We start from the raw sequence: 12,576 nt of genomic DNA on the forward strand, positions 1-12,576 counted from the left end.
ACACAATCAATCATCGAGCAGCTGGTCTACCCCACGCAGCCTTTCAAATCACCTTATGAAATCAGAAATTCATCCTGCACTGCCATACCTCTGGAGCATCTGTGTCCCCATAACCAGCTTTTCACCAGTTTTGTTATTATACTGTTTCACTTTAAACTATACATTGTCATATCATAAATGTCAGAAAATGAATAGAGAATGTTCATAGAGTCACTAGGAGCCTGTGGGGAAAACAGGCTTGTAAGAATCCGAAGAAGTAAACCAATCCTCTTCTTTAAACATCATTTTGTGGGCCTCTAAAACAAAAGTCGAACTTATTAATTCTTGTTATTTCACTATTTGTATACATTTGCCTTAAAAAATGTTTTTCTTTTCACACTTTTAAAAAATTTCTTCATTTATTAAACATACTAGGTTATATTCTATTGGCTTTTTTCTTTTCTTTTTTGGGGGGAGGTGATTTATTGGGGATTTAACCCAGGGGCACTTAACCACTGAGCCACATCCCCAGCCCTTTTTATTTTTCTTTTTGAGACAGGGTCTTGCTAATCTGCTTAGGGCCTTGATAAGTTGCTGAGGCTGGCCTCAAACTTGCCATCATCCTGCCTCAGCCTCTCAAGTGGCTGGGATTACAGGTCTATGCCACCATGCCTGGCCATCTGTAGGTTTTTTAACAGATTTTTACCCCCATTGTTTATGTTCTGCTCCCAGTAATCTCATCAACTGGAATGGAAAAATACCATCTTCTTGACAATCCAAATATATAAAGGGGAAAAAAAAGAAAAGAAAAGAAAACCCAGTCACTGAGCAGATGGCAAGTGCTGGCCTCTGAGCTTTCACACAGCCCAGGAGGTCATCGAGATACCTTCAGACCTAGAAATGACAGGGCTGAAAGAAGACATGCTCCCAGCTTGGTCTGAACCTCAGGTGCGGGAGGGCCCGGTCTCGAGTCATACCCAGCGCATGTGCGTGTGAGGCCAGTGAGCACGCTCATTACTAACTGCCTCTCACTGAGACCAAGCCCCGCTTATGCAATCTGTTCTCAGGCTCAGATTCTTTTCAGATTTCAGTCTGCACACACAGTACTTTCTGAGATGCAGCATTACAAATGTGACAGCTCTATTAATACTACACGGTTAATTTATACATTCTTTGTTCTTTCAAGAGAAAGCATGTGGTTGCATGGAAGTTATCCATGGCTACAAATTTGAAGCCAAAATGCAAACTGATTAAGAGCTGGGATTCCAAACCACAAACAGGAAAAATTGCTTTGATTTTTAGGTAACTGAGTCATCTTTCAGTTACATAAAAGGTTAACTCTGTCACTGCAGCAGAGTTTCCAGACAATCCCCATTTTACTCACATTCACACATACCCCTTTTAAATCTTTAATTTTTAACTAGAAGACCATTAGAAAACAGACTTTGGAGGAAAGGATTAAACAATAATTAAAACTCTAGGGGTTGGGGTTGTAGCTCAGTGGCAGAGCACTCACCTAGCACATGTGAGGCCCTGGGTTCAATCCTCAGTACCACATAAAGATAAATAAATAAAATAAAGGTAATGTGTCCGTCTACAACTAAAAATATATATATTTAAAAAAAAAAAAAAAACTCTACACATAGTAAAAATAACTTGGGGAAACAGAATGAATTTCTTATCCAGGAAAGGATGTCAAAATAAAGGCATTTTTTTGTTCCCATTGTCCTCTTGAAGCAAATAAAAAGAAAAGAATTAAAACATAAACAAAATTAACTCCATCTTCAATGAAAGGAGGCAGCTACAAGCCCAAACAGTAAACCAGGAAGCACAGCTGCCAAACATGTGAGGTCCAAATCCAGAAGGGAGGCCTCGCCTTGTCACAGCAGTGGACTACAGCTTCCTAATGTCAGCGTCACGACTCTAAAAGGCCGGGACCAAAATCCTCCCACTAGAAGGGGCAGCACTCAGGCCCCGGAAACAGGAAATGTCCACAAAGAGGAGGCCTACTCTGACAATAAAGAGTTACAAGGGAGAGGGTGAGAGGATGACAGGCGGACAGGACGCAAGTATCAAATCTCAAATCAGAGAGCCCTGAGAATTGTATCCTGAGCCATAAAGACCTCTCAAGACACCAAGGAGTGCATCACCAGATCCTCATCCCCATGCCCACCCAGCAAAGGGTACAAGCATCACCGAGAGGCCAAGCCACATCCACACTAGCACAATCTCACACCTCTGAGGAGGCCAGTGGACACATTCAAAGATAAGAACTTCTCACAAGAGTACCAACACAAGCCTAGGGCATGAAAGTCGGCCAAAAAAGAAGGAATAAAGGAGGAAAGAGCAAGAGAAAAAAAGCAGTTTTAAAAGAAATTTCAAGCCAAGAATGGTGGGGAACACCTGTGATCTCAGCAACTCAGAAGGCTGAGGCAGGGGGATCATAAGTTCAAGGCTAGCCTCAGCAACTTAGCAAGACCCAGTCCCAAAATAAAAAATAAAAAGGATTGGGGGATGCAGCTCAGTGTTGGAAGACCCCATGTTCAATCCCTAGTACCATCGAGGAAAACAAACAAACAGGTGTTTTCTGGAATTTTTAATGTTTGCAGCATTACAGATTTTAAAATTCATAAAAAGTATATCTCCTTTCATTCACTTCTTTAATAAAAAGAAAAGATTCAGAGATATGATTATGAGACTGAGGTAGAAATGTAAAGAAATCAAAATGAATAAATTTGACTGAAAAAATCATGAACATTGTGGAAAGTCTTGAAGAACCCCATAAAACTAGAGGGGAGAAGAAGATTCCAGAGATAGTGGTCAATATTAAAAACAGACAATAGGGTACACATCTAGTACTTTCAGACAAGAGAATAAAATAACTGGAACAGAAAAGTATACCCAGCTATCAAAGAGATTTGAATCTGAAGATTAAGAGTTTTTCCAAATTAAAAAAAAAAAAATTGAAAGAGCACATCAGGAACCGTGGTGCATACCAGTAATCCTGGCTACGTGGGAGCATGAGACAAGAGGAGGGTATGTTCAAGACCCTGTCTCAAAATATAAAATAGAAAGGGCTGGAGATGTAGCTCAGTGGTAGAGCACCCCTGGGTTCAATCCCCAGTACCAGCAAGAAAAAAATATATAAATATGAAACTGCATGATAACATCAAGACATATCCTCATGAAAAAGGAATCTTAAAAGCAGTCAGTAAGAAAAGGTAAACCAAGAAGTTAGGTAGAAAAAGCCCTCCAGACCTCAGATTTCGCTACAGAGTTTCTGAAAGTCAGTGGAAGGAAGTCTGCACAGTTGCCAGGGAGAGTGCAAATCAAGAGTTTTCTACTGGGGCTGAGGTTACAACTCAGCAGCAGCATGCTTGCCTAGCATGCACAAGGCCCATGGCCGTCTAGCGTCCCCAGCACAGAAAAAAGAAAAAAATTACGTCGAGATCACACTCAAATATTATCATGCACATAAAAACAATTACTGGATGATAAAATTCAGCCAATCAAGAAATAAAGCAAAAATGAGCAATTTGGGATTGGCGAAACATGGAAAATAATTAGCAACAAGCATTTAATCCATTCAAACTAGAATTAAACACCTGCAGGAATTATGACTAAGAATACATACGTTATAAATCTAGAAATGAAAATGACAGTTCTGTATCTACAAATGGGGAATGAGAAGGCAGACGATGAATGTGTGGTAATTTGCTCTTCTTTCATAAAAGAAAAACTACAATATATATTTGAAAAATAAGGAATATTATGAAGTTCTTAATAATTTTATTTTTGCTTTTCCAGTTTTAATACACTTTCTTGTGCTGAACATTTATCTACAGTTCAAGAGCTGCTCCTATTTCATTTCAGTTTCCTCTTTTGTTAAATCAACACAATAAGTATATGTTCATGATCTCATTTTTATAAAATTCTTTCTGTCCAACCAGACAACCACTCATCTTTATCTTGAAGGGACTCTTGGAATTAAGTTAACAAATGTTCACAATACTTTTGCCAAGTGCTGAGATTTTGTTTTGTTTTGTTTTGTTTTAATTATTTGGCTGAAAATGATGGCATGACTAAAGGAAAGCAAAGCTCATTTTGGACAGATGCATTAAATTGTCTAAGATGCAGTGCTGCATTATATCACCTGTGATATTTACAGGTTTTGTGGTTCCTCTAAAGGGTTTATTAAAATTATGGTAGTTCAAAGGGCTTTATTTGGGGGTGTTAGAACTGTTCTCAATCATGACTATTGCAGTGGTTACAGGACTACGCACTTGTCAAAATTTATCAAATAGTATATATGTGATGGGATTTGTGTGTGTATGTGTGTGTGTGTGTTTGTGTGGGATTGAACTGGGGATTGAACTCAGAAGGCCCTATACCACTGAAGTACACCCTGGTCCTTTTTATTTTATTTTGAGAAAGGGTCTTGATAAATTACCCAGGCAGACTTCACACTTGTGATCCTCCTTCCTCAGCCTCCCAAGTCATTGGATTTGCCACTATGCTCGACTGAGAAGGGAACATTTTTGCTGCATGTAAATTATACTTTAAAAGACCTTATTAAAATGAAATAATGACCATTCTAAAGAAAAATATTTGGCTGGGCACAGTGTTACACACCTATAATCCCAGAGATTCTGGACACTAAGACAGGAGGATCACAAGTTTAAGGCCAAACTCCAAAACCTAGCAAGGCCCTAAGCAAAATAAAAATAAATTAATTAATTAAAAGGGTTGGGGATATACTTCAGTGGTAAAACACCCCTGGGTTTCAATCCCCAGTACCAAAATTTTTAAAAAATTTTTTAAAATAAATTACTTCCTCAGTACTTTATTACATAAAATGTTCATAATGTATAGTTATCAATTTTACAAAAATATTCAAATCATGGTTCTTTTTTAAGAGCTAAATTCTTAAGGAGCAACTTGCATTTATCTGTAGTTTTGAGGAAATAACTAAAAAAAGGGAAAAAAAGGTGCAGACAGAAAGAAACTCACTGCAACAGCAGCCACTCTCCGAGGCTGGGTAACGCCGACCACCCTTCCTTCCGCCGTCCAGCCAGCTTCTGCCAGGTACTGTAAGCAGAATCACACCTGAGTACACATCTGACACCACTTTTCCAGGTGCAACTTCCCCAAAATGACCCTGCATCATGTTAAAATCACTGCCAAAGGAACAGCATAGTTCTTATTTCAGTAAAACTTTGAGAATTATTTTAGAGATGACAGATCCTGATAATGTTAAGTAATCACTTAAGTTCACATCAAAGCTGATAAACCAAAGAACCAAAGCACAAAGCACAAATTTAGCATTCAGATGCTCCAGTCCTGCAAAATTTCTATGTACTGCAGATGCCTTGAAGGGGGGAAAATTATCCCTGAGTGACTCAAAATAGTGCTAAACCCGTAGAACAAAAAATTTTAAACTATGCATAGAGGCAGCTCAAAATAAATAACCATGTGACAAATCTTAATCAAATTAAATCAAACTAGTTATTCACAATTATACATGGATATATGCCATGAGATTATATTAGTATATGTAAAATTTGATTAAATGTATTTATCTGACTTATTTATGAATTTATTTGATTATAAGCACTTAAAAATCAACATGGATAACTGGTTGTAAGTTAACATTTCTATAATGTCTAATTGTTTTAAAATATATATATTACTTCTAAAATAGAAAAAAGAATATAATTACTATTGCATGTTATGTGCTTACTGGTTCAAAAGAAATAATAGAAAGATAACACATAAACTAAAGGGCAACAGGGTAACAGGGATGAAGAAGGAGCAGCAGTGCTCTGAACGGATCACTCTGGGTGGCTCCGACTGTAGAACCCATGGTCACGTTTCATATTCTTTTCCAATACCCCAAAACAAAAAGCCCAACAAGAATGTGCAGGGAAATAAAAGGAAATACAATACAAACATTGATCCTTTCTGCATTACAAATAAGTAACATAATCACACTGAAGGGGGTGCAGAAGAACTAACCTAAGAACTATGGTATCCTCAGTGGATGCAGAAATACTAAAGACGAAAATAACTGTACATAAATGCTATCATCTGTTAGTGAATGTCAGTAAATACTCAAATAGGGATATGGGTTAGCAATTCCAAAACTATTTATCTTGTATATTTGAACTTAACAGATACATGAATGCAGTGCAGCTAATAAGGAGTGAGTTTCTCACAGGTGGGGAAAATTTACAAATAAAGGAAGGCTAAAATGAGCCCTAGGGTACTGGACTAGAATCAGACTATCAAAAAAGAAGGATCGCCACAAGAATAGGATCCTAGTTTTACTCTATGTATGTATAATTTGCCAAAACATTCTACTGTCATGTATAACTAAAAAGAACAAATAAAATAATTAATTAAAAAAAGAAGCATCATAAACTCATGGTGTTTAATACATATACAGAGGAACAGACACAGGTAGATAGATGCCTTTCTATGTATGGGTTAATATTCATACTTGTATTTATCAGTCCACTGAAACAGCAATGAGCACCCTAGCATCCAGATCATGATTTCATGATTTCTAAACACCATTTTTTAATAAAAGTAAACAGAGCTTGTGCACAGAATATACACGAGCCACATCTTTTGCTACTAACAAGGTAATGATCAAAAAAGAATGGAAGCTTGTCGGGTGTGATTAGTGCGCACCTGTAACCTCAGCAACTTGGGAGGCTGAGGCAAGCAGGATCACCAAGTTCAAATCCAGCCTCGGTAACTTAGCAAGACTTTATCTCAAAATAAAAAATAAATATGGCCAGGGAATGTAGATCAGGGATAGAGCACCTCAGGGTACAATCTCCAGTTCACAATAGAAAAAAAATAAAAATAAAAAAAATAACGCAGACATTTTAGAAAAAAACAGGAACCAAACTGAAGGAGTTCCTAATGACCAAATACAGAACAACATGAGCCACAAAATAAATAATCACTGTACTGGATTTTAACTGATAAAAAAATAAGTAAATATCCATGAATCCATATTAATACACATAAATAACCAAAATAAGTGAATGGGAAGGGACAGTTCTTTCTTAGAGAAGATTCCATTTATTTATTATTGACCATAATAATTTATTATTGAGAAAAAGGGAAAAAAGAAAATCATCACTTCTGCAGATAAGATTCACTGAAAGACACTAAAATTTGAAGGCTAAAGTTTGAAGAGAAGCAGGATATGCAAAATAAAATCATCTCGCCCAAGATATTTATCAACTATAAAGGAAAAGACAGTAGCTTTACAAAGGAAACCTTCGTAAAGGGATCAAAATTAACATCACCAGTGATGAGATTCATTAACATCGGAGAAATCTGACATGATGCGTTAAGAAAGACACAGTATCATTTCTGTGATATTCATGCCCAAAATGCCTAAGTTCCTTCCAATCATGAGAAAACAGGACAGACACCCAAACTGAGAGATATTCTAAAAAATTAATGCCTAGTATTCTTTAATAGACACTGAGAAATTGAAGAACTCTCACACACTGGAGGAAACAAGGGAAAAGTAACAACCAAATGCAATGGAGGGTCCCAGAACAGCAAAAGAACACTAATGGGGAAAACAGATGAGATTCGGGTAAGATCTGTAGTCTAGTACTAGCATTGTGCCCAAGGTTAAGGTCCTGCTTTTGATCACTGAACTAGTAGTGAGATGAAGGGCATAAGGGAATTCTATATTATTTTTTCAATTTTTTTCTTTGTCTATAATAAGTTAAAGTGTTTAAAACATAGCAGTAAGGAACAAAATGCTGTACACAATGTAAGGGGAGGAGGTTTTGCTATAAAACCGATAATGTTTTTCTCTCTTGTATTAATTACATACACAAAATACTATCAACCACCCCAATCAACACAAATACAAGAACAGAAGTACAAGAACAATAGCTAAGATTCACTGAACAGCCTCCTAAGTACCAGCAGCTAGCTGTGTAAACCTCACAACAAATCCTCAAAAAAGACAGTATCATCAACAACATACAGGAGAGGGAACAAAGAGGTCACATAACTTGTCCAAGGAAGCAAATAAAAATCTAGGAGCTGGCATTCAAGTTCAGCAGACCAAAGCCCTGACGCATAACCTGTAGACAATTCTACCACCCAAATTCAAACATGCATACAGCTAATCTGAAACTCAGGAGACCAAAGCCCTGACACATAACTAGGACATAATTCTATCACGGAATTCAAACAAGTATGCAGCTAATGTCTTGTAGTGGAGCTAAAAGAAACAAAATTTCCATAAAAATAAACAATCTGTCCATGAAGCTGCCACCTCAATACACCATGTGATTCAGAATTCTACTGCATGCATGGACTGCTAAGAGGAGAAGTAATGCTGACATCAAGAGGCAGTGAGGGGCTGGGCCTCACACCAGTGGTAGAGCTCTCGCCTAGCACATGTGAGGCCTTGGGTTTGATCCTTAGCACCACATAAAAATAAATAAAACAAAGTATTGTGTCCATCTACAACTAAAGAATATCTTTAAAAAAAAGGGGGGGGGGTGGCAATGGATGCATTGAAGGGAGATCACCAAACCAGAGGCTTAATTCCACCTTGCTTCTATATGCTATTTAAGGATCACCAAATCTGGTCTTCTAGTTAATGAATGGAATTAGGAAGAACTCCACCAAAAACACCATTAACAAAAGTGGGCTAAGAAAAGCCTGTTTTCATGGTCCATTGTTTTGTTAAGACTCTAGCAAAAAATATCATCAAGCTTCCAAATATAGTTTGTAGGATTTTAAAACTGGTGTTTACTGCTTAGGTATGTTGTACTTTTCCAAGGAAAGTTACTATATAAATTTGGCAAAAGAGAGGGGAAAAAATGCTCCCTTTACCTTTGGTTCCTTAGCCTTTCCGATTTTCCTAGGCCATAACTCAAACTCAGCTTCACAATAAGCTGAAAACAGTGACTGTCTCAGAGAAGGGGAACTGAGTGGCTAGGAGAAAAGGGAAGAGCCATCCACAGAAAGCATAGCAGACATTTGGACCAATAATATAATCACTAACCAACAAAGCTTAGGAGATTCACTTTTCACCATTTATTACTTTGTACTTTTCAAATTTTGTACCATGTATTTCCTATCCAAACTAAGTACTTACAATGAAATAAAATTCCTGAAAATAATTAAATTCAAATGTACATGCACTTGGGGCCAGTAACTCCAAATCTACTGTATTTATCCTGTATATACATATACACACACACCTATGTGTACAAAATGAAATATATGCCAAATTGATCCATTGCATGATTGTAATAATACCTAAATGTCCATCAACTGGGGATTGGTAAAATAAATTAGGTGCACATAATAGAACCTAGGAAACTGAAGAAGGTACATTTAGTGAAAAAAGACCAGGTGGTGCACTAAAACATGTACACGTGCTACTATTCGTGTTTTTAAAGGGAGAATATATATATGTATATATATACATATATGAATGAATATTCATATTCATTTCTCTGTAAATGCATATGAAATCCCTACTCAAGAAACTGATAAAATTGGTTGCATCTGCATAAAAGAAATGAGTATCAGAATATAGGGCACTAGGGAAATCTTTTTTTATATATCCTTTCAGGCTTTTTTGATTTTTAAATCATGCAAACCTATTAAATATTCCAAAAAAATGAAAATATTAAAACAAATCTTGTGAGTGTAGTGTCGCATTGCCCAGTCTGAATCCTCAGCCCTTACTCCCTTTCTCTCCCGGCCGTTCTCTCCTAGGACTCAGCCCCTCAGCAGGCCCTCTCTGTTCCCTAGCAGCTAAGCTTGCGGGGAGAAATGACCAGAACACTGTGTGTATTGTATTCTTCCAAATATCTGCTACTCATTCCTTGGGAGGGTCACACCCATAGCTGCCCTGTTGCTATCAGGCCTGGCTGTGCAACTTGCTTTGACCCATGAAATGTGAGCAGGAGGGCCACTCCTGTCAGAGGTTTCAGAAGACATCTCATGACGGTGCCTTGTAACACAACAAGATCAACAAGTCCTACCTAAGAGCTGTGCCATCAGTCGGGGTACCAGGGACAACACAACAGTTCAACGCCAAGATGAGCACACAGTATGAGCAAGAAATAAACCTCTGTGTCTTTAAGCTGCTCAGATTTTCAGGTTCTCTGTTACCATAACATAATTTATGCTGACAAAATAACAATATAGACTAATTTCAAAACAGGCTAAAATTACTAGATCTCAAATGGCCTTTTATGTCTCTTCTATATTCCCCAACCTCTCTGCAATGTCCTCATCTATAAAAAGGGGATAATAATAGTTGCTACATCATCAAGGATTAAATAGGCAAATATCTGTAAACTGCTCACAACATTTGTACTGTAGCACTATTATTATAACAAATACTTTTTTATTATTACTAAAGACCTCTCAGAAATTTAATCTGGCCCTTCCCCCATCTCTCTAAGAAACAAGTAACTTGCTGAGCTCCTGATGCACACACCTCTGCTCCAAGGTCACCATCGCGTCTGCTGTCTGCATCTCAAACTGTCCTTTCTGTATTTAAGTCATTCCCCTCAACCTACCTTTCCCAGCTGCACATAAGATTGCCTGGGAAACTTTTAAAAAGCCTATGTCTAGGCTGGGGATACAGCTCAGTTGGTGGAGTGCTTGCCTTGCATGCACAAGGCCCTGCCAGGGTTCAATCCCCAGCACCACAAAAATAAAAACAAAACAAAAAGCCTGTATCTAGGCCCCATCCTAAACCCATTATTCAGAATGGGGTGGGACAGCAGAGCAGAAAACGAACCACAGAGACACTGACAAGCCCACAAGTCTGGACCAAGCAGTCGGTCACACATTCAAAATTGCAAAAGGATGTTCACTGGCTTTCCCCAAACCTCTCCCAGCTGTAAAACCCTACCAGAGCTGCTGTTTCTGCTTCTTGCCTTCCCTGTGAACTTCCCTTCTCTTCCTCTTCCTCCCACCCCACTCCCCAGGTCTGGCTCCCCCAAGATGAAGAAGCCAGGACTGAATCAGGGCTCCTGCTCCCTGGCCACTCTCTAGGTGCCCACCTACCTCCTGAGGCCTCCCTCCTCTGCTTTCTGACCACAGGTTCTACTGATTCCTTCGCCATCTCCTCCAGGCCACCTGTCTCCTTTCTGCTCCTGCCCTAAATGTTAGTGCTCCCGGGGCTTTGTCTTTGATTCTTTCTTCAACTCTTTCTGTTCTCTTTCATTCCTGCAAGCATCAGGATGTTTTATCAATATGTGGATGATCTGCAGTTCCACATCCTTTGTGTCTGACCTCTGCCAAGTTTCAAACTTCCAATCAAACTTTCCTGCTAATAATGTCATCAAAGATCATCGATGATGTAAGAAAAACTGGGTCTGTTTAAAATGAACTCATCAGTTTTCCCCAAAACCAATCCCCTCTCTTGCTTTTCCACCTCATTTAACACTACCACTATTCCCAAGCAGCAAGGCTTGGTAGTCCACTTCTGTTCCTTCCCTTTGTCATCACAACTATCCACCAGTTTCTAATGACGAGAGCACCTAACTCTAAAACTGCGCTCATTCCTATTCCCCTAGCATCCCACTACCATGCTTGGACAAAAGCTCCAACAACCCCAGTGCAATAGCCCTTGGTGGTTTGCCTCCTCTGGCCTCTCAGTCATCTTGTGTCTGAATTTTTAAAATGTTCCTATAGTTCTGTTCATTATGTTCCTAAGACCTACAAGGACATGACTTTGAAACACTGATAGACGCTCTTTACTAAAGCTGAACATGATCCGTTATGGCTACTCTACATAAACCAACAGAAACATGCACATGTTTTAACAAAAACAAGCTGCAGTGGGCTTACCAGAGCACTGGTCATTACAATTAAAAACTGGAAACAACCTGACTGAAAATCAACAGTAGGAAGGATAAATCAACCACAGAACACTCATACAGTAGACTATTACACTGTGGGATCAGCAAGCATTTTCTATAAAGGGTCACATAACACATTTTTAGGCTCTGAAGGTCTTAGGGTCCCCATAGAAACTGCTCAACTCTGTACTATAGCATGAAAGAAGCCTCGGGAATACCTCAACAAGTATGGCTCTGTGTCAATAAAGTTTTATTTACAAAAACAAGCCCTGGGCTATGGATCGCTGACACCAGCTATGCAGCAACAAGAATGAACAAACTGGAAATCCACTCAAAAACGGAAGAATCTCACGTGTATTGTCGGGGTTTCCAGGACCCCCAGCCTTGGGCACGGTCAAGATGGCGCCTGACGCTGAGCCAAAAGCGGCCAGCTATACAGTAAACAACCAGCGAATTCCAATGATTGGCTAGTTAACGATGTGATTAGAGCATGCCCCCCTCGTGTACCTATTCTATGCCTGCAGCTGTCCGCAGTTTACCTCGTGTGCCCCCCCCGATTGGTTAAAGTGTATATAAGCCTGGTGGGTGGGAGAGTAAGGGTGCAGAAGAAGCTGAGGGCGGAAGAAGCTGAGGGCAGAAGAAGCTGAGGGCGGAAGAAGCTGGGAGTGCGCAGAAGCTGAGAGAAGAAGCTGAGAGAAGAAGCTGAGAGAAGAAGCTG

At 38.9% G+C, this 12,576-nt stretch overlaps 1 protein-coding gene across 4 annotated transcripts in view; it reads right to left on the reverse strand.

The window, feature by feature from the left end:
• Dhx35 (DEAH-box helicase 35) overlaps positions 1-12,576 on the reverse strand; it is a 75,427-nt gene that overhangs the window by 45,329 nt on the left and 17,522 nt on the right. For all 4 annotated transcript variants that reach the window (XR_007107244.1, XM_047541478.1, XM_047541477.1 and 1 more), the window contains exon 4: positions 4,990-5,067. Coding sequence is in view for 2 of the 4 variants with exons in the window: in XM_047541478.1 (XP_047397434.1) it covers positions 4,990-5,067 (78 nt within the window). In the remaining 2 variants the exon portion in view is untranslated. The remainder of the gene's footprint in view (positions 1-4,989; positions 5,068-12,576) is intronic.

This window comes from Sciurus carolinensis, chromosome 2 (assembly GCF_902686445.1).
Source record: "Sciurus carolinensis chromosome 2, mSciCar1.2, whole genome shotgun sequence".
NCBI lineage: Eukaryota > Metazoa > Chordata > Mammalia > Rodentia > Sciuridae > Sciurus > Sciurus carolinensis.